The following is a 23,656-nucleotide window of genomic DNA, read 5'->3' as shown; positions in this document are numbered from 1 at the left end:
CACAGTTTGCTATGCCAGTAGACAACGCGATCATATTTTCAGCCAATTAGGCAATGTTTGAATGTCTCAAGTAAATACTCCATACACTGGAACCATAGCATGTTTCGCGCAACAAGCTTGATGACCCTACCAAGACCCACACACTAAACAAGCGACACTAGTCTGTACCCAGTAGGGCTACAGACCTTCACATGTTGCTAGCCTGTTTTCTCTTTTAGAATACCTTGTTTTCGCTATAAAATATGAAAATGTGCTGACACTCTTATGCCATATATGTTCAACTAATGTGTTATTTTTTCTCTTACAAAACTTAAAACTGTGCAGTATACCCATATATCACGTTATGACTGCTTGTGACCGCTGTTGTGGCTGAACAAGCCTATTGTTATACCGTGCACAACAAAAATAAAGAATAAAAAAAAAAAAAAAATAAAAAAAAAGATTCACAATTTTATGTTATTTAGGGCACAGTGTAATTCTTATATATTCCTGAATCAAAGGAAACAAGGTATTTTGTTTCCATGGAAAAATGTGTTGTTTTTTTGCGTATTTAAATTAAAAAAAACATTTTGTTAATGTATTTAGTTTTTACCCGAAGGACTAAACCCATTTATTATTATTGTTATTATTATTATTATTATTATTATTGCCATTTATATAGCGCCAACAGATTCCGTAGCGCTTTACAATATTATGAGAGGGGGGATGTAACTATAAATAGGACAATTACAAGAAAACTTAGAGGAACGATAGGTTGAAGAGGACCCTGCTCAAACAAGCTTACGGTCTATAGGAGGTGGGGTATAAAACATGTTAGGACAGGGAATAGCAATCAATCAAATAAGGTGGGAGTGAAGTATGTGAGTTAGAGGTTACTCTGTGAGGCCATAAGCTTTCCTAAAGAGATGGGTTTTAAGGCACTTCTTGAACGATTGAAGACTAGGGGAGAGTCTGATGGCGGTAGGCAGGCTATTCCATAGGAAGAGAGCCGCCTGTGAGGTACGAGTAGCGGACAGTAGAAGGTCACGGGCAGAGCAGAGAGACTGAGAAGGGGCAAACCTATGGATCTGTGAGGAGATATGAGGGGCTAGAATTGTTCAGTGCCTTATAGGTATGGGTTAGTACTTTGAATTGACTCCTATAGGATACAGGAAGCCAATGTAAGGACTGACAGAGGGGTTAGGTGTGAGAGGACCGACTAGAGAGGAAAATCAGTCTGGCGGCAGCATTCATTACAGACTGTAGCGGGGCAATACGGCTTTTGGGATGACCATAGTTCTCATTCCCACAAAACGTTGCTTAGAGTCTGTTTATTTCTCTTGCAGAAGCTTAATTCTTAGACATTTTTTTTTTGTTTTGTTAGAATTACTAATGTTTGCATAATGAGATCAGCTTCAACAGTATACAGACAACATGCATTATTTGATTAAACAAGATGCTTGGATTTATTAGCATAACTGCATCGGATGCTGAGCATTGATCTAATAATCCCTTTTGTTGTTAGGATGATCCCCTGACAAATCTGAACACGGCTTTCGATGTAGCAGAGCGGTTCCTTGACATTCCCAAGATGTTGGATGCTGAAGGTAATTGAGAACTGTAATGAGCTATTTTTATACTTTTGCATCTATGCCTTGCAAGTAGTTATTTACAGATGTCTGCTAGAGCGGGCATATGTTTAAAAAGTTAAACGCCTTGCTGGCCGGAAACCTGGTTTAACCATGCATGTACTCCTTTGCATGCATCAACCCATAATCCTTTGTTTATTGGCAAATGCAGCTATAACTATACTGGATGTGTATTGGTCTATATGTATATATGTGTGTGGGTTGTTTTTATTTATTTTTTTGCATATGGATGTCATTTTTTTTTTTTTTTTTTTGAAAAAAAAAAATGTTTTTTGCATATGTGTACGCGTATTTATATGTCCCATTTTTATACTCCTCTATAAAGAATACTTTAATTTTTTGGCGTTTTGCTATATATTATAAAATCATCATGAATGTTATTGCTCTTTTAGACAGGCTAATCTAAATATAAATCCTACAAATGTTTTTTTTTGTTTGTTTTTTGTTTTTTTCTACTGTATGTTATACATTTTTAATTTTTTTGTATTTATTTAATTAATTATTATTATTATTTTTGAATGGAGCATGGTGTGTAGAATTCAGTGGATTTGAAAGTTACCATTGAGCCATCTGTAGATATCCGCAAGGTTTTACATATAATTCAATGACAGAGTTGCTATAATCAGAAGTCCATTTCCAGCTTGACCAAATCCACCATGTTTTCTAGGACACATATCATATATATACATATTGATGGGCAGCACGTGAAAAGGGTTGCCCTGTAATGTGTAGAATTCAGAAGAAGGTGTATAAGAGTAAATAATTAACCAGTGAAGAATCCCGTAGAAGGTGCATTATGCATACGGCAGGGCAACCCTTTTCATGCGTTTTCATAAATTTGTCAAAATGATATGTGTGTCCTGGTAAACATTGTGGATCTGTTCACCCTGTCCATTTCCCTCCTGGCAAACGAAGTACCTACCTGGAATTCCACTCTTTCTCAAGAGTGCCATGGGCAACTAATACATGTTTGTTTGTTTGTTTGTTAATTACGAATCCCAGTTCTACCCATGCCTTGGATAAGGAAGTAATTTTATTTTATTCCCCCATAGTCTTTTTGTCCTAGCCAAGAGGCCAACACTTATGCACTTCTTACCAACAGTGCTCTAGGAGAGTTGATGGTTGATTTAGGTGGTCTTTTGATAAATCTGTATCCCACTGCAGTCCATTTTGTTTAAGTACTGTTATTCACCTTGTCCATCTCATTCATTAAAACGACCTGCTCTAAACCTTCTCTTGACAGACATTGTTGGAACTGCACGTCCAGATGAGAAGGCCATCATGACCTATGTTTCTAGCTTCTACCACGCATTTTCAGGAGCCCAGAAGGTATCTCAGGATCTCTCCAGCCAGCATTGTGCTCCTGCGGCTAATGTGCAAATCTTTCTCTCCCTTTTTCTGTTTTAGCGCCAGGAAACTTCTCCTTTTTGCTTCATAGGGTTGGCAGTCTTTCAAAGTGGTAGCCAAGCACTGTTGCTTCTATTACCTTAATCATGTTTATTTTTTTGATCATGGATTCACAATATGACAATGCTTTTTCTAACAAGAGCGTGTATTAGAGCAGCAATGTTGGTTATTACATGGCTGGTTTGTTTCGACAATCTGTAAAGGTTGCCGATTAAAAATAAATAAATAAATAAAACTTTTGTTTTACCTTTTAGATTGGGGGTGTCTAACATTGGCCCTTTAGCCGCTAATTCTAATTCCTGTTAGGTCTGCTGACACCCCCTGGTCTGAATTGTAGATGTTCTGGCATACGCCAGGATGTGTCTACAGTTTGTCAGATTGTGGACAGTCTCTAATTATTGAACCTCCCAGTTTGCTTTTCTAAAATGGTCCCTCTGTCCTGTCCTTAATAATAAAAAAAAAAAAAGTGAAAGGTAGTAAAAATATGCCTTAAATTTCACATCTTTGAAAGCATTTCTGGCTTTTATGCATTCCTTAAACAAAAATGTTGTGGTTCCAGAGATTTTAGATTTATTGACTTATTTATTTAACTTCTTTAACTTTTTTTTTATGGGGTGGAGAGCAAACTGTCACTATAACGCCATTGTCGTTTTTTCCAAAGCCCAAATTCTCAACAAATGAAATGTAAGTTGGTACGCTCTGTTTTTAAGTGAATAGAAAAAAAAGATTGAAAAAGCACACAATGCTCATGGCACATCACTCATGAATGAATGCGAGCATCTCTCGAGTGACTGAACTAACCATGTGTGAATACGGTTTCATTGTCCAGCAATTTTTCAGCTAGATTAAATGAAAAACCAAGGATTGACTGGGATAATCTTGGTCAGTTCCCGATAGAGGGGTACGTCACTGGACGAGGATCAAATCAAAGTTTTGAAGCATAAAAATGGGAAGTTGGGAGTTAACAAGTATACATTATTTATTTAGTTTTGAATAATCTTTAGTGCCTGAAAATGAGTGCTTTAAATTCCTCCCTGGTCTGCCAATTATTTCCCCATGTCCAAGTGAACTTCGTACCCTCTGAAGCTAGACAGGAAATGGGCCCAGTCATACCATCATTGCGGGCGGTTTGTAGAAAAAAATGCACAATATCTCTACAATCATGGAACTATAAAGCGTTGGATAGAAGCCAGACAACCATTTAGAAAATTTCTGTTACTTATAGAAGCAATTTGGATTAACGTATCATCTTTTTTTAACTTCCTTACAAATTCCATAAACATAACAGGATGAATCCCGGTGAAAGAGCCAACCACAAATAGCATGTACTTTGTATAATACACCAAACTTTACTCACATATATTTCTGTTATGACTTTTGTTTATGCATCGCTCATGCATATCAAAGACTGGATGTTATATTTTATTTAATTGTGGGCACAGGGGTGTATTACTGGGTTAAATAATTTCTTCTTAAAAACCATCAATTCATTGCAAACCATTGTAGAGTTAGGAGTTCATTTTCTGCACTGTCTCAACTACACATTTCCTATGAAAGTAACCATAAATTTCTGTTGACATATTAATTAGGAATGGCGATATCTAATTTTAGCTGCTTTGGAACCATCTTCTCTATGTATCCCAGGCTGTGGCTCAAATAATGAATTGTATCTGCTGCATGAGATAAGCTCTTTGCTTTGTATTTTATATATGTTTTTTTTTATTTTTTTTTATTTAAATTTACGTGTCTTAGTATTTTTTTCTTCTTCTCCTTCAAGAGACCAGTTACAAAGTTACTTTATTTTAGGGAGACTTATAGTTGTTGTCCAATAGCACATGTGGACCTCTTTATTGTTGTTCGAAATCTGGATGATAAGAGTTGGTCACTCGTTATTTGTAACTTGTCCTATTTCACTAAAATGTTTTTTTGTCTTGTCGTCTTAAGAGATCCCTTTTTTTTTATTACTCGGGTTATATGTCGTTACGTTGGATGTGTTATTTGTAAGTGTGTCTCTTGATGTCATGTGTATGTGAATTACCTGATCGTTGTTTGTTTTTTGGTTGTTTTTTTTTTTTTTTTTTCTTTTTACGAATTCAAGTGCCACATATTTTGAATTCTACCGCACCCAGTAAACTGCATATTCTTTACGGTTTTGTGCTCTGTAGTGATGGACACGAAATGAAAGTGGATACCATTTTGAATGCTGTACCAACCCTACCAATGTCATATATATTTTTTCTTCCATTTTAAATTTTTTTTTTTTATTATTTTGGCCGTAAAATCATTGCATAAACTATGTTTGGCCCGCCCTGTAATGCATGCTGGGAGACCATTTTTTCCCTCATGTCATGTGACTGTTTAAATTCTGTGCTCTTTGCTTCTCACTGTATCCTTTCAACCTCTTCTTTTCCTTTTTCTGTGCAGATATTATAGGGACGCTAAAGCCGGATAAGAAGGCTATTATGACATATGTGTCATGTTATTACCACGCCTTCTCAGGTGCACAGAAGGTGAGATTCCACTCATAATAACAGACATGCCTCTGCCCAATATGCACCCTCAATTAAGACCCTAAGTCTCGAAAAGGCAGAGGTACATTATACATCTCCATATTTTTTTGTGCGTGGTTACACTTTACCTCTATCCCATTATTCACTTATCATTTGAGTGTCAAAAATGCTGTGCTGATCACTGTTCTCCCTGACCTCTTTCTTTAAAAGAGTTGTCAAACCGTTGTGTGTGTGCGCCTCGACCCTTTAGTTTGCCGACAGCAGTCACATGCCTTCGAATAGCGCCATATATTATAAAACAATTTTTTAAGTTCTTTTTAAAATTGTGACCCGCACAAGTCGTCCCAGAGGTGTATAGTGTTTAACAAATTTATATTGATTCACCCCCGTCATGGACCCTCCAAGACTTTTAGGCATGCTTAATAGTGTAGGAATTGACATTGAGTGTTGCTTCTTCCAAAACTTGGAGATGCACAGGATAGAACGTCCACTTTTATTTATCGAAGAATGGTTGGCAACCACCTAATTGATTTGTATGAGAGAGTGCCATGAACCCCAGTCCCACCAAACCGGTCATTTTGATTAAATATAATTTGAAATGATCCAGCATTACATATAAATCCCTTTTTGTTTAAATCAGGCTTGAGGTTACAATACAAAGTATTATACTTGCGAAGTAGGGCATTATGCATTGATAAAAGGGTGAATCCAGAACATCTGTACTTTTTGTATGTTCTTCAAATAAATGTGTAGCACCGGTGTGCACTTAAAAATATGTTTTGGCTAATTGTGGAACCCACTGACTGAGCAACAGTGAGTAAGAGGGTAAGCTGCACAGGGGAGTTCAGTTTTATAAGAAGTACTGAATTATCCTATCCTCAGTTTTTTGTGTATTTTTTTGGAGTCACAAGTGTAGTTTAGAGCTGATCCAATCAGCCTATCGAAGCTGTCCAAATGTGCATGAAAGTAAAATTGCTAATACAGAAATGGAACTTTGCATTGGCAATAGAGGACTGCTCAAATAGTCAAACCTAGAAGGCAGCACCTGCATCAGCGTGTAGTGGTTATGGTATTTAGACTGTCCCTTTTAACATGTTAAACTGCTCACATGTTGGTGACCTTGTGAAGGTAAATGGAATTTGATGTAAACAATAAAAAAATAAAAAAAGAAGACATTGAACTAAAATTCTCAAATTACAGACATCCGGCAACTCGTAAAATTTATTCTTTTGTGTGGGCAGTGCTTGGATATAATTCTAGCATTATTTCATGACTAAGATCCAAAAATGATTCTGTAAATATTTTTGTTCCTGTCTAATAATTTACACGTGTTGTTCGATGCTACTTTCAGACAATGAGGCTACAGGAATCCTGACATGATTTCATTTGAGGTTTTAAAGGTATAGGGCAGTGAGCCTTGTGATTTGTCTGTGTGGATTTGACCCTTTTATTTTTTATTTTTTTTTAATTACTCTTAAAGCGGATTTGTCAGTTTTTTTTTTAGCATAATACAATTATGTAGCTTTATTTTCTTTCAAGGAAAGACATAAAGCTCTCCACTTTCTCCACTTTGCTCTCCGCATTTACATAGCGATAACGTGAAAATGGATCATCTTAAGGAAACATTTATTTTTTTCTTTATTTCTTTTTCTTTTCATGACAAATCCGCTTTAAATGCATTTCATTTTGCATTTAATTTAAATTAAACCTGCATGAGTTTTGCAGTTCTTATGAAATTCTAACACCATAATGCCCCAGTGTTTTTCTCACCTATTAAAAAAAAAAAACCCTCACCCCTCCCCAGCCCCTCCTCATTCCCCCAAAAATCTAAGTAAGTTTATATCCTGGATTATGCCAATGTTTCTAAATACAAGTGAGATATTGTTCATGGCCTGACTCAAGATCATTAGCTGCAGCAACTCAAATTTCAGCTCACCGTGGCCGTAAAGGCAAAGCGATAACTTTAGTAGGATATCTCGAGGATTGGGACTTGTCTCACACGACCTTTTTCTCTGAGCAGTTGCAATATTAGCCCTTTTGTATACAGGCAGATAGCATATAGAGCAGGTATAAATACACTGAAATGATTTAGTCCTGTCTGTAATGGTATACTATCTACTTTAATACACAATGCATGTCCAGTGAAATTTAACACCCAGATTTGACACCCAGAAGATTGGTAGATTGATATGGTACGTATGCCAATTCCGTCATTACCTTTTGTTTATAGCCAAGCAACCAAAAGTGTCCCAGGCTGTATATTCCTGGTTTGTAAATAAAAAATATATAAATAAACACTGCGTAGTGCAGATTTTGGTTTTATGGTTTTTTTTTTCCCTTTTGCACAATAGATTCAACAATTTAAATTTGCATTGGCTTCCAGATGGGCCATGGGTAACATCGAGGCAGAGGTGGAACAAGGCCTACAGGCTTCCCTGCTCCCTTGATTGTTATTGATTTGATTATAATTGTAACCCTTAATAATAAAGTACATAGATGTTATGTTAATGGGGGGGGGGATTATAATATTTCCCTAGTATCAGAATCCAAAATTGGGTCTTCGTACTATTCCCCTGAGTCGCCTCTGCTAGTAACTGACTGGCTCAACACAGTCATCAGACGTCTGGTAATCCGCAGAGTAAGTGTTTTAATGGGGCAGTACTGCCTTAAGAGTGCCTGTCGGAAACATTTGTTTTCTTACTCCATAAACAAAATTGTATAAATTTAGCTTTTTTAAAAAATAAATAATGGGCAAGTGAATGCTCTCACCAGTAATTTCAGAAGACTGTGTCTCCCATGCACTCTCACAGACGGTGAGACTTTCTTACCTGCCTGCTCACTGATGTGATCTCATTCTGTGCAGTCTAGCGGAGGGAGTCTGATAATCGCGCATGTTCCGGCTCAATTCTTTGAGTACAACTCTAGTCCTAAAAAGGTTAAAGGTAATACAAAGAATAGCTTAGCAGAGACACAAAGTATTTCTTAAACTTAAATGTCTAAAACAGTGAAAGTTGTTACATTGTTGGGGGGTGGGGGGAGGGTAATGATTTAAACCGGCAATAATGTTTTAGAATAATTCAGTTGACGGTGAAGGATTTTGTGCAGATAATGTTGGAAAATATTCTTGTGTTTTCTACTCCTTTCCATACGAGGTTAACTGCTTTGATTTTGTTATGATTTTGGGGCATGAGAAGTATTATACGCTTTTTTTCCAACTGTCTGCGTTTTGTATACTACCTGAGCCATCTGGTCTGTGTAATCTTGTCAGAATAGCAAAATAGTGTTGGCATGAGTGGCCCCATCTAATAATCGGCAAAGTACATATATATGCTGCATCAAAAATAGCCTGCACTCTTATCCAATGTAATGTTTCATTGAATATAATGTTTGACAAACTTTATTTATTTTTATAATTTTTTTTTTTTTTTAAATTGTGATTGCCTATTCTCCTCCAATTATGTGTATAAAAGTATAGTAAATAGATAGAACCTGCTCAGGGATGTGTATTTAGTCTGAGTTTGATCACTTACAATTGCTGTTTAAATTTTATTCTGGGTATCCATAATATAATGCACCATGTACTTGAAATACTAATAATGAGGTTGCTGTGACCGAGGTGTGCCAGAACAACCCGCTAATTTAGATAATTTCTCCAAATGATATTGTGTAACATTTACCTTTCATTTGGCAAACAAATGAAAAACAAAAATTAAACTTACTCTGTAACTAGCACCCCTGACAGATTGTGTAATCTCGCCTTCCCAGAATGCCATGCAGAGTTGGAACGTTAGATTTTCTGTCCACAATGCTTTAGACCTGATTTATGGAACACCTTGCTCTTGATCCGAACCACTGGTTAGAATCTAATTTAAAAAAAAAAAAAATGTTGCCCAGAAATCCAATGTTCTTTATCCGTTAAGTTGCTGTGTACAGGGCATATTTTCTTGTTTGATATAGTACTGTGAGAAATGTCTTGAAATCTCTAGAGCGTACAATCACATGTGTGCATTAAAACCTTATAAGTGTGCATAGTCTTGCGAGGGTTGATATCGTAAATCCCTGCAACCTCCATCATTATGACCTGAACTTCATGATGGAGCATACTCAGAGATTTCTGCACACCTACAAAAACCTAGACTATATTTCTTGTTCTGACTTGTTTGCACCAGTGCCAAACATCTTTGTGAAATACTCACATTGAGTGTGTTGGAATTTTTGCTGAAATTCCAACTTCGTCAAAAGATATAGGACAAAGTAGTGACTACTTTGTCTTATGTTGTAAGGAAAAAGGCATAGTTTATGGAGTCTTCCGCGGTCTCGCAGGATCCTCCATAGACATCAGTGTTGTACTCTCACATGCGCGAGAGTACATCACTGATCTCCGCTTCTCGCAGATGAAGCACCAGGAGCAATGGACATGGTGTACCTTCTCCTGGAACCACTGAAGTGGTAGAGTTTAACACAGTGAGGGAGTTTAAGCATGCGTGGGATATGCAGAAGGCTATACTAGATATAAGATAAGGCCAGAGACTAAAGAAAGTATTTAGAAAATTGGGCAGACTAGATGGGCCAAATGGTTCTTATCTGCCGTCACATTCTATGTTTCACTGGGCCACCACAGAGCAGGTGACAATGTCCCCATCGCGGTTTCACTAAATCTGCAAGGACACCTGAAGGTGACTGAGACACTCACCCACAGCCATTTGTAAAACGCATCCCTAGTCGCCATGCAAACTCGTCGTAGCCTGGCAGCATTGTCAACCTAAGATACTGCAGTTTCCCAGTAAATGTCCCACTCGACCAGCCCAGGTCTGGAGAGCAATGAGATTGCAGGCCAAGTACAAACTCACATAGTGTTATTTTATGGCCCACAAAACCCATGTGCCAATACTTTGGATGGAATTGCCCTTCTGCTCCCCTTGTCTGCCCTCCCATGCACTCAGCCTGCCATTAGGTCGCAAGTCTCTGCAGTGCCAATATTTGCCATCACTGCCGTAGGGTGTCTTACTTTGTTTGGCCTATAGGTAACAGCTCTATGGAATCTATTTCCTTTGAAGGCTTATATCTAGAGCATTCATCGAACTCGAAACATCTGCCCATTAAAATTCCAAGGGAACCCACAAACTTGGCAGTTATAAACTGTTTAAAAGCTACACATGTTTTTGGAAATTTAAAAAATTGTGCTGTTACTTGTATGGCCATGACATTCGTAGCCCTTTGCTACTTCCATTTAATGATTGTTTTATCGATCTAAAGTTCTCTTGCTAAGAATGCATGACCTATAAATCTGCCAAGCTTTGACCGTTTAGCCCAAATAATAAACTCATTGCAATTTCTATTGCAAATAGTGTCATGTTTCCTGATACAGGTATATTCTCAGATTTGTGAATTATATTGAATAGAAACCCTGATTGAAAAATCCAGACTATTCGTACCCAGCTGTGAGTCACGTTTTCTTTATTTCCTTATCCACTATATGTATACACATGAAATGTTCATGCTTGGTAAAAAAAAAAGAAAAAGAAAAAAAAGAGAGCCGTGCACTTCATGTGCCACGATGTTGACTTTCTGGCACTCAGATAGTTAATGGTTATATTTAATATTTGACTGTGCTGTAGAATCATAGATTGGTGAAGTTGAACACGTATTGTTACATGACACAAAGTTGCGAAATCAGGCTTTGTGTGTGTAAGTCACGGTGTTTTGAGTCCTTTCCATGCCTATGATTCCCAACCACTACATATATCTGTGCTATAGAGGAATTAACATTTTATTTGTGTGAATGTAGCAATTCTCTTCGTTTAAGTCTTTTACAGTTAGCGACAGGTTGGTTAACCAATGCCTCTCATGGATCTACATTTTTAAAGCAAAGTTGATTAACTACAGCCCCCATTGTTAATAATTTGGCATTCGGCAATTAAAAAGAATCATGGGTTTTGTAGTCCAACAGCAGCTGAGCCGTGCCATTTAACATGTCTACATGATATTGTGCCATGTATGTATTATGCAGATAACTTCTCTATCATGGTAATTGGTTTTTGTGTGTGTTTATTTTTTATTTTTTTTATTTTTTTTTTGCAACAATCCTTTTTTTATTTTATTTTTTTAAATGTATTTATTTTTTTACTTGAAATTTTTTATTGTTTTTAAAATGTATAGGGAGAGAGTACAGAAGGAAAAAGGGTGGTGGTGGGTGCATAATAACGCGTGTTTTATCACGTCCCACATTTAAAAATTTTTTTTAAGGTTTTATTTGACATTGATTAGCATTAACAAGCAATGATGCATTGTCAGTGAAGTACATAACGTATAAACATTTGCAATAAAGTACAGTAACAAACGCTTACATCAATGCGGTAATTGTCTTTATCAACAGTGCAGCAGTGATAGTTAGGCTATAGTTATCTAGATGATACTCTGAAATCTGAGGTGTCCAATACCTGGACTCATTCCCTGTTGTCTACAACTAGCCTGAGGGTCTGCATACTTTAGTTGTTTTTTAGTGTTCGTGGCTTGTCGTCTACGATTCTGTACCGTGTCAATTGGCAGTGTCTTATCAATTACCTTGCACGTATCCCTGGCCTCCTTTCTAGGTAGGTGAGGCGGGGGAGAGGGTGGAAGGCGATTGCCTTGAACGTCGGTGGACGTTGCAGTGTTGTTAGGGCGGATAAAGGATAACCAGGTACCCCAAGAATTTGTGTATCTGGTGTATTCTTGGAGATGGCATATGTGATTTCCTCCATCACCTATATGGATTCTACTTTATTTATCCATTCCCTTATAGAGGGAGAGTCTGCCCGTTTCCACTGTGCTGGGATGAGCAGGTTTGCTGCCGTGAGAAGGAAGAGCACCAGGGGCAATATACATTTTGGTACTGATGAAGGCAAAAGGAGGAACCTCATGCATTCTGGAATCTGTGTGCGGGTGATCGTTTGGGTTAGTGTGTGTATACGTTTCCAGAAGTTGGAAATCAGGGGGCATTGCCACCATATGTGGGAGGTGTGAGCGTCAGATTGTTGGCATCGCCAACATTTGTCGTCTGCTTGAGAGTAGTGTTTGTATATTTTTGCTGGTGTGTAGTGCCAGCGTGTTATTCGTTTGTAATTGCTCTCTTGCGTACTTAGATTCGCGGAGGATTTGTACCCTTGAAGAAATATTTTTTTTGCTTTGCTCTAATGAAAGAGAGATCGGCATTTCCGTCGCCCATTTGGATATGCAGGGCAGGAGTTTCTAATCCTGTGCCAGCTGTTTGAGTGTGTGCATTGTGGAGAGTAGCTTTTTCAGGGGGAGAGTAGAGCGTAGCTGCTCTAATTTGGTCAGTTCCCGGTTACCTGCTGGTAACAGGTTGTGGCAGTGAACAAAGTGGGTTGTTTTGTTGTAATGCAGGTGCTGGAGGCCTGTTGGTTCTTGTTGGTTGAGAATCTCGGGAAGGGGTCTTATCAATTGAAATGTGAGAGATGCACTGGAGTGGAAGGCCTGGAATGCCCTACCTGAAATATCTTCTTTGAATTTGGGATTGTGTGTGATGGGGGAGAGGGTTTAGGAGATATTGTCTCTGTTTGTCGTATGCGCGACCAGATTCGGAGGCAATGGTCGGGTGGTCCTTTTATTTGGACACCAGTTGATAGGAGTCTTGCCATGGGTTTGTGTAAAGGGGGAGAGTAAAGAACGAGGCTTCAAGTTTAACCCCTTGGTGTGTATTGTTGGCGTTCGTCCACTCATATATCCTGGTTAAATGTATTGCCTTGTGATAAAGGTCTATATTGGGTCCCAAGCCTCCCTTCGTACGTCACACATTTTATTACCTCTGCATTCGAGAGGCACAGATACATCTTTAGAACAGTCCAAACAGTAAGTGCAGTAAAACATTAAGAACGGTACAGCTCATCTACATCTCTAGAGGTCTGGGGTATTTCAAAACTTATGCCAGAGGCAGTCCGTTTGATATGCTGGTGTTTGTGGGTTTTGGGCGTACGAGGTTGGTAGGGGGTTTCGCTATCAGGGGGAGGAAACATTTGGGTACCTTTGCCCATAGTCGTGCTAGCGTATGCATGAGTATGGTGGGATGCCAGTTATCATTCTTGTACCCCTATTAGTACTGCTAGTTCGTTCGGTATCCAATGGGCCAGGATTACAGGTAGGTCATGGTGGGGGTGTGGGTTTAGTGCAGGTATATCAAGAGTGGGTTCATATGGACCATTTGCGAAGCAGGTGTACACGATTTCAGTGACATTTTTAGGGGTTATCTGATCTCCATGTGTCCCACATATCACAGGCCATTTGGCAAGTTTTGGATTGGTTGAAGAGCGTCGTAAAGCCCTTCTCGTAAATACGTTGTTTGTCAAGGGCATGTATCAGTTCTCGTAAGCAACAATACTTTTTAAGGGATATATATAGTCTTGGTGGCATGATAATGTAATCTCAAGATTCCAGATATTATTGGTGCACATATTTGTTTTATATTCGCAGTGGATAATGTCTTCTTAGGCTCCCAGAAGGCATCTGTTTGTTCAGACATTTTTCAGTGGTCGTGTCCTAATCCGTTACATATTTACTTCAGAGGGAATATCCTTATGTGCCTGCTGAGAAGTCAGTGCAATTTTGCTAAATTATTATGATACTTTATTGAATAAAAACCACTACTGTTGACTGGAAAGAGTTGGAAAAACACATGTATACTTGGGACTTTTTCTGTTTTATTTATCAGACTAAAACATTCTTAGGACTAGTAATTGTGTTCGAAAGATTAATTTTAAGAGCCCCTACAAATAACCAAATGGCATTGGGAAATAAAAAGGAATGTAGTCTTTTTGAAGCCATGTCTGTTTGCTGCAGGGTAAATGTGTTTTCCAGATGGACATTAAGTGTGAATACTCTTCCTTTCCTGTTTACAGTCATAGGCACAAGCAAAGGGTGGTATGCATACCTCCCATCAATGAGGTACGGATGAGGAATAGAGGGATAGGCATTATATGGTTTAAAAAATACAACAATAATAATTAAAATGGACAGTTTCATTGTATATGCCTGATCTCTACAGTCCAAAAAAACTGGGTCTTGTTTGTATTTTTAATATTAAAGGGGGAAACTTTTGTCAAAAAAATACCCCCTAGTTTTTAACCAATACAGCTGAGGTAAGTATAAAATACACTTCCCTACCGCAGCACTTCCATCGTCCTACAGTGCTCTGGGTGCATACATGCGCGCTGTGGCATTTGCGGCAAAAGTACGACACAAGCGTGTGTGGTTGGGAATTCCTTCCTTAGTGATGTGCGCACTCACGGTCATGGGAGTCACACTCATTGTGTTATCTGGCTGTACGATATAAATAAAAATGGTTCTCTATTGTTCTATCGCAATCCTTATATACCTCGTGGCATTTGATCCTGCAAGCAAAGAAGACCTTCTTATTATTTTAGTTTTATAAATAAAACAATGTCCCATATTAGGAGTATTTATTTAACAAATGTTTATGATAAAGGTAAAAAAAAAAAAAACTACTTTAGGGTTCAAATGGGCAACATGCGCCTGTGTTCAATTTCACTTTCATCATTCCACCTTCCCTCACTCAAAGAGCTACGCCATTTCCTGCTACTACCTTGTGTGTCAGGAGGCATATTCTATGCTACAAGGGGTCTTTCCTAATTTAGTTTCATTTAAGCCTTTTTTTTTTATTTTTTTTTTTGTCCCTATGGTGTGATCTAGTCCTTTCCCTTCTTAATTTTGTTTTGTCATGTCTGTAGTAATTGCATCGTGTATGGTTTACTAGGAAAAATGTATACTAACAATTTTGATATTAAAACAGCAATTTGAGGCTTTTTAAAAAAAACTTTTTTTTTCTTCATTTCCCATGCTCTTTGATGTGTTTTTGTGCTTGTGTTAAGCAATAATATGCATTCAGTGATTTACACTCGTATGGCTTCACCAATTTTTTTATGTTCTTTTTCGACAGGCCGAGACCGCAGCCAATCGGATCTGCAAAGTGCTCGCCGTGAATCAAGAGAATGAGCAACTCATGGAAGACTATGAAAAATTGGCTAGCGATGTACGTTTTTCAAAAAAAAAAAAAATGGCACTGGACAGATTTCTTGAATAACCACTCTACTTTCTGCCAGATTTTTTTTAAAACCCCTTTTTAAAATCATACACTTAAAAACTGGCTTGATAGAATATTACATTTAAACCGGGTTAGATCCGCAATTTAAAATGCATTTCTAGAGCATTAATGTCAGGTAAACTGTAATATAGGTGTGTGTACAAAACTTTGGCCTTTAAATCCCCTTCTAGCTGTAGAACGCATGTGCTATGTTGTACTAAATTAGCCTCACAGAGTCCAACCTAGCAGCACATGATTGCTTTATAGTGATTTATTTCAATAGGTTTTCAGGCTCAATATTTTAGAATAGCATTATCTTCAGAATTTATGATTGAAAATGTATATGATTGCAAAGACAGAATATTCAAGGATATAATCTTTCAATGTAGGGTAATATGTGCTTGATTCAAGGATAAATATGACTGCCATTCTGGGGTCAAGAAGGAATTTTTTGTCCTAGCTTGTTGCAAAATTGTGCTTCAAACTGGGTTTTTTTTTTTTTTTTTTTCCTTTTGGATCAACAGCAAAAAACAGGTGTGAGGAAGGCTGAACTTGATGGACGCAAGTCTCTTTTCAGCTATGTAACTATGTAACTATGTCCTCTGGAAGAAAGGTACTAATTTTTTTCACTTTGACCACACGCTCTTAGAGTAACCATTGCACATGTCCAATTTTAATTAGGACGTCTCTGGTTAATATGGCGCCGTCCACTTTACAATGGTGTACAAGAGGGTGAAGGAATATTTCTTCCCCTTAAATGTATGACATCATCAGGATCCCCCACGGATGCACACATTTGTTAAGGGTAGACTCATTCTCAGGATCAGGGACCGATCATTACAGGCAGAAACTATGGAGATTCTTAGTGCACAAGATACTGCAATTTGAGTCTCTGCCTGTGAAATAGAATGGATTTAATTGAAAGAAGTTTGGGGTGGGACACTATGAACCCTTAGACTTGGTCTAATGATAATTCCCACCACTAGATTTCATGTTTAAAATACATTGCTATGATTATTTACACATACGTGTCATTGTATTCAGATTTCACATGGGAAAAAAATGAATAGATTGCAGCATAATGTATTTTAATTTTATTTTTTTCAATTTCTGGCAGCTTCTCGAGTGGATTCGTCGCACCATCCCGTGGCTGGAGAATCGAGCTCCAGAGAATACCATGCAGGCCATGCAGCAAAAGTTGGAGGATTTCAGAGATTACCGGCGCCAACACAAGCCCCCGAAGGTCCAAGAGAAGTGTCAACTAGAAATTAACTTCAACACTCTCCAAACCAAGCTGCGGCTCAGCAACCGGCCAGCGTTCATGCCTTCGGAAGGAAAGATGGTGTCGGTGAGCATATGAGTACTCTTAAATATACTCGATCTCTTTAGGATTCATTCACTAACGTGGTTCTGTTCTGCCATTACAGCAGAGTACGGTTGATAAGACGAGAATAACTTTAAAATGTTGTTCTTTGCAATTGTATTCAGCCATATTGCCTTACCATATGTAGCATTCATATGCTGCAGGAAGAAATTCAGCTAATTAATCAAAGCAGTTTCTTTGGGATTCCCTTGTTGATGGATTAATTGAATGTCACAACTGTAGCGCTTTAAATGCACATACTACAGGGCATCACTTTACATGTACTACCCTACTGCATGTAGAATTCATGTGTGTCCAGGCATCAGGTTCCATGACTGACAGACAACCTCCCCAATAGCAGGTCAAAGTAGAACAACCAATCACAGGCTGTCAAACTATCTCATTTAAACACAGGAAGTGTTAGCAGTAGTTAGTAGAAGATATTAAGCAAATGGGCCCTGATCAGGTTTGTTTTAATCGGGCCTTTGTTTAAATTGATACTTACCTGACTCCTAGTTTTGTCTTGTAATCAGATTATAGATGCACAACACTTACAAGTACCATTTTTTTTTTCCTTTAATGACCATTAATCTGTCATTAACAGCTGTACAATTCATTAACTTTAAAATATTAAAGTTACCAGCAAAAAAAAAAAAAAAAAACATAGTATAAACAAGTCAACTCCTGCCAGTTCCCAACATCAATCCTTTTCTCATTCACCTTACGCTTTATCCTATTACGGAACTCTTGAGAAAATATCTGAAATATATCAAATATATCTGATTTTTTTTTCTTCTTTGTTCTGTTGTGGATTCTTCATTCACTCACACAGAGTACAATTGTTGATTATTTTATTTTTTTTGTATTATTTTTTTTAACTTTTGTTGTTTTTTATTTATTATTTGTTTCCTCCTCCCCATATTTGCTGAACTACAGTTCCCAGAACCCTCTGCCAGGCGTTTCATAGTGGATTGTTAAGATATGAGCCTTTTCTCTGGCATGAAGTTGACTTTATTATTATTTACGTTCATTCTAAAATCCTATCAAGTTTTTCAGTGGAGCCTTTACATGCGTGCACATTATTATATTTTATAACATTTTAGTAAGATACCCAAATACTTATTTGTATTTATTTTTTCCTTGTGCAGGATATAAACAAAGCGTGGGGGGGCCTGGAGCATGCAGAGAAAGGCTATGAAGAGTGGATGTTGAATGAAATTCGCCGGTTGGAAAGACTCGACCATCTTGCCGAGAAGTTCCGTCAAAAGGCTTCTATTCACGAAGCTTGGACTGAGGGTAATGTTCTATTGCGTTGTGCTTTTATGTCATCTGATTTTGAGCAACTTAACGTTTTTCACTAATAAAAATTAACATGGGTTGACCTGAGGATTAACGAACGAATATGACCAGCTTTATACAGCATCTAAATAGCACAGTCAATTTAATTGGAATGAAAAAATTACACGTAAGGGCACTTTGACACTGTAAAAGTCATTGTTTGTAAAAAATAAAAGAAAAATAAAAAACACAAAAGAAAAAGATAAATGGAGAAGTGGCCCTCCTCTCCTTGTGTTCCTGTTCACCTTAATGAGTTCATTGTGTTTGCCATTTTTATATTCCCATTGTACAGCGCTATGGAATATAATAGTGCTATATTAATAAAAAGATTAACTAATAAATTAGGCCAGTAAAACATATGATAAAACTGACATTTCTGTCCACTTTTTAAGGAAGCAAAATGCAACCCATCCTGCTGTAAATTTGATATTTATTGTGTAACGCCTTGTCTAGGAAGACAAAATGGATGCCCAAGGCCAGTGACCACTTTTCTAAATCTCATCTATTAGATACGGTCTATATGGATTCAGTTGAGTGCTGGTGTGTGCTGTATTTTTAAACACTGTCAGAAAACACATAATGCAGATATTGAAAACGTTATCATTCATTGTCTCAGAACCTATGTTTACATTTTATGTCTGGCCGCTAAATTCTCTGATTTGTAATAAATGTAAATTGATCTGTAACTTAAAAAAAAAACCTATAGTCACCAAAACAACTTTAGTTCAATGAATGGGTTTAGCTGTATAGATCACACATCTGAAGTCTCACTGTTCAGTTCACTGCCATTTATAAGTTAAATCACTTTTGCTTCTGTCCATACAGCCCTAGCTACACCTCCCCTGGCTGTGGCTGACACAATCTGCATGAAAACAAAATGGCTTCATTTTCAATCAGATGTTAACTTATTTTAAAAGTTTTAGTCACCTGCCCTATAAATTGAACTTGAATCATATACAGGAGGATCTTGCAAGGTCTAACAGGCTATCAACAGAGAAGGAGATAAGAAATTCTAAAATTAACAGTATTTGGAATAAAGGAAGTGTAAACATTAGATCTCACTTTACAGGAACTGTTTAGGAGGGCTATGCAAGTCACATGCAGGGATGTGTGACTAGGGCTGCATAAACAAAGTGATTTAACTCCTAAATGAAAAAGCATTGAGCAGGGAGATTGCAGAGACATGCTCTATACACCAAAACGGATTCATTAAGTTAAAATTGTTTTGGTGACTAAAGTGTCCCTTTAATACATTTAGGTTACGTGGTTCCTTTAAATTTTCCAATGTGATTAGAAGGGAGTTAAGCAGGTAGCATCAGTCTTATGTAATATAGAGGAGAAGGGAATTGATAGAAAAATTCTCTTTTTAAAGACCCTTCTCCTTATGCTAAAGCTGCATAGGTCATAATAAAAATATTTTAACCTTGAAATCCATGGGGGATTAATTGCTGACAAAAAAAAGTACCAACCCCCTGCTTTGTGGTTTTCTAGCAGTGCTCTCTGCTCCGTTGTATAGATATGGGAGTACTGTGTCCTTTAATTTTCCCTTCTGACCTGCCTGTTCAGGAAAAGAAAACATGCTTCAGAAGAAGGACTATGAAACAGCTAGTCTCTCGGAAATCAAAGCTCTCCTGAAGAAACATGAAGCTTTTGAAAGTGACCTAGCTGCACATCAAGATCGAGTGGAACAGATTGCAGCCATAGCCCAGGAGCTAAAGTATGTTCTCTCCATCATTTTACTTGTACGAAAGGACACCATGGATTACATTTAGTAGCCAATTCACAAGGATATCTCTCCTTTTTTCTTTCCTCTGGATCGTAGTCAGAATAGAAGTCAGAGTGCGTGGAATAGAAAAATGACCCAACTATTGACCCAACGTGAAATTAATATATATCTGGTTTCCAAGCCAATTATTTAACTTCATTCATCTATGCCAGAATTCAATTTGCGATTTTTGTAAATGTTTAAAAATATTCAGTTTCATAGTAATTTGGTTTATATTTAGAACTTGCTCTATGTAGGGGAAAGCAATTCATAAAATGCTCGTGATTAACCAAAACTGTGTAATAATAAAAAAAAATATTATTTTATGTGATCCTAAAACCCATGTGATTTGTTAAAACCACTTAGTTATTCGCTAAAATCAACATTGCAGCAAATTAAAATGAAGGCAAACATTTCAAACCTGGGGTGGGGGGTAAATAAAATCAAACTCCAGCGTAACTGCATGGCTATTTGAGTCTAAATTGTGATATTTGGATTTTAACTCGCTATAGTGCAGAGTTTAGTGAATAATCCTGTTTTTTTTAAGGTTCATAAAAGCTTTAGCCATTCCAAACTTACCCCCCCTCTTCACCCTCACCATCCCTTAACCCCCAATGAGGTCAATGTATTTTGTAAAAGTAGATCTTGTTTGCTTGTTTTGTTCGTGCGTTCTTTTGTTTGTTTGTGTGTTTACAGGTGTAGTGTTTCGTGCTTTCTGATGCATGTTTTAATTTTTTAAATTTTTTTTTTTTTACCTTCTCCCATCTTGCACAACTCTGATTGTTTTATACACGCTATATTGTTTTTTGTTTTGTTAAAGGGACATTGAAGTGGTCAGGGTGCAGTGTCCCAGGTCCCTTAAAGGGACACTCCAGGCACCCAGACCACTTCTGCTAATTGGAGTGGTCTGGGTGCCATCTCCCACTACCCTTAACCCTGCAAGTGTAATTATTGCAGTTTTTTATAAATTGCAATAATTACCTTGCAGGGTTAACTCCTTCTCCAGTGGCTGTCTACTAGACAGCCACTAGAGGGCATTTCCGTGTCTGTAGCACAGGTTTTCCAGCGTCGCTCTATTCCCCATAGGAAATCATTGAAAAGTATTTTCAATGCTTTCCTATGGAGAGCTCTAATGCGCGTGCGCAGCATTGCCGCACATGCGCATTAGGTCTCCCCGGCGGGCGGGATCAGTCTCTCCCACCGGCTGACGTAAGGAAGAGGAGGAGCGGCGGACACCAGAAACCACTGCTGAGGGACATCGGCGGGGGTCTCAGGTAAGTGACTGAAAGGGTTTTCACCCCTTCAGCAACCGGGGATGGGGGGTGGGAGGGAGAGGGGACCTGCAGTGCCAGGAAAACGGATTGTTTTCCTGGCACTGGAGTGTCCCTTTAACCCTGCAAAGATAATTATTGCAGTTTTTAATAAACTGCAAAAATGACCTTTTGAGGGTTAAATTTACCTGTAGTGGTTATCTACCAGACAGCCACTAGAGTTACTTCCGGGTCATTGGGTGACTTTTGGTTGCCTAACTGATGCTGGACATCCTAATGCTATGCGTCAGGGCATCCAGTTTCACCCAAACCATGTAGGAAAGCATTTTTACAATGCTTTCCTATGGAGGAAGCCCTAATACGAACGGCCATCACTGCGCATGTTCATAAGGTCTCCCGTGCCGGCTCAGATAGGCAGGGAAGGTGCCTGAACCAGCACCGAGGGGCATCAATGCTTGAATCGGATAGGGGTCTTATCTGGAGGCGGGGGGGGGCTATAGTGCCAGGAAGACAACTTTGTTTGTCTTGTTTATATATCAAGTTTGGTTCCGTGAGTGGGTAGTAAACCTTGAGTCATCCATATTATTCATGAAACTAAGAATTGTCAGGAGAATTTAAACATTTTTTACAATTTGTCCTTAAATTTGGCTTTTAAATTTTGGTCTTAAATTTTACATTTACTTTGAATTCCTGATAGATCTCACCTTGTGAATTCATTAATCCTGATGTAGGGGTGCCAAATGGTGTTACATGTTGTAATACAATTGATTTTAAACTATAACATTAAAACTTTTAAACTATAAAAGCTAAAACTTGCTTCTAATTTTTTTTTCTTCTTCTGCGTGAAGTGTTTGTATAGCTTGATTTGGAATTAGAATGTTGGCTATTTATCTGCAGGCTATTTATTCTATGGTATTCTCAAGATCATAAAAAAGCATTTGGACAATTTATTCTAAAGAATAAATAAATAGAGCTTACACACAATCACAGGGAGCTACCACTTCCTGATTTAATGAGAATGTATTGGAGCTGTGGGTTCCTTGCCCAAGGCACCATCAGGCTTGTTGTGTTGAATCTAAGCTGTCGGAGTGGAAAAGTCAATAGAAGATAATCGCTAACTGTGTGTTCCTCTGCCAGCCTGCTTATAATTAGATGCGTGTGTCACATTGATCTGCATGTGGTCAACATGATTCCAGTTTTGCTTAACTCTTGCCTTTCTGTCCCTGTTTAGTGAACTAAATTACTATGACTCTCCGAGCGTCAATGCCAGGTGCCAACGAATCTGTGATCAGTGGGATAACCTAGGGGCTCTAACCCAGAAGCGCAGAGAGGCATTGGAGGTATGACTTGTTTGTTGGGACCAATGTGTGCGTCCTAATATTTAAAGATGCTTCCCCTTAGCCGTAGAAAACATGTATTTAAATGTTGGTTATATTGGCTCGTTAGAGCAGGGGTAACATCACTGCCTTGAACTGGAAAGCCACTTAATAGATTGTAAGCTCTTCTGAGCAAAGCCTTCTTCATATCCCCTTTCTAGAACGGTTGGCGCTAATAATACATAGTACATAGGGTTGCCAGATTCACAATGCTTTCTTTCACACATCAGTTCTAGAGGGTGATGGGCAGTATATTTTGAAGAAAGGATTGGTGGGACCAGTACATGAAAAGCGCTGACCTGCAAATTGTAGCATTTTTATGCTGAAGACACAGCTGCACTTAGATTTAGCGACTTTGTCCCTGCAACCTATGAATGCTATATTTTATGGGGTGGCACTTTTCATGTCCTACCTAATAGATCAAAGACGTTATGTGTCCAGGAAAACATGACAAACATGCCAACTCCCTCTACTACTTGAGAGTATGCGGTAAATCGGACAGATTCACAAACTACACCTGGATTTTTATTTTATTGAACTTTTTATTTTTATTTTTTGTTTTTATTTTTTACAATTTTATTAATTAAGACTTTTTTTGGTTTTCTTATTGAATTCCCTCTGTTTGTTTGGCCATGCAGAGAACAGAAAAGTTGCTTGAAACTATTGATCAGCTCTATCTAGAGTACGCCAAGAGAGCCGCTCCTTTCAACAACTGGATGGAAGGAGCCATGGAAGATCTGCAGGACACATTCATTGTTCATACTATTGAGGAAATTCAGGTATGCTCACACATTTCGTAATGTACTGCTATGGACACTACCGTGCTAGTGCTGTTATCTGCATGTGAAAATGTAACTTGGCCCCTACCATCAAGATTCATTTCAATACTCTAAAGTTTAGCT

At 38.0% G+C, this 23,656-nt stretch overlaps 1 protein-coding gene across 3 annotated transcripts in view; it reads left to right on the top strand.

The window, feature by feature from the left end:
• The window catches only part of ACTN1 (actinin alpha 1), an 87,565-nt gene that overhangs the window by 48,501 nt on the left and 15,408 nt on the right, over positions 1-23,656 (top strand). For all 3 annotated transcript variants that reach the window (XM_063439593.1, XM_063439594.1, XM_063439592.1), the window contains exons 7-14: positions 1,505-1,586; positions 2,872-2,957; positions 15,498-15,590; positions 16,759-16,989; positions 18,153-18,300; positions 19,909-20,059; positions 22,610-22,718; positions 23,393-23,533. In XM_063439593.1, coding sequence (XP_063295663.1) covers positions 1,505-1,586; positions 2,872-2,957; positions 15,498-15,590; positions 16,759-16,989; positions 18,153-18,300; positions 19,909-20,059; positions 22,610-22,718; positions 23,393-23,533 — 1,041 coding nt within the window. The remainder of the gene's footprint in view (positions 1-1,504; positions 1,587-2,871; positions 2,958-15,497; positions 15,591-16,758; positions 16,990-18,152; positions 18,301-19,908; positions 20,060-22,609; positions 22,719-23,392; positions 23,534-23,656) is intronic.

This window comes from Pelobates fuscus, chromosome 13, assembly GCF_036172605.1.
Source record: "Pelobates fuscus isolate aPelFus1 chromosome 13, aPelFus1.pri, whole genome shotgun sequence".
Taxonomy (NCBI): Eukaryota; Metazoa; Chordata; class Amphibia; order Anura; family Pelobatidae; genus Pelobates; species Pelobates fuscus.
This window is presented reverse-complemented; position numbering and strand designations above follow the sequence as displayed.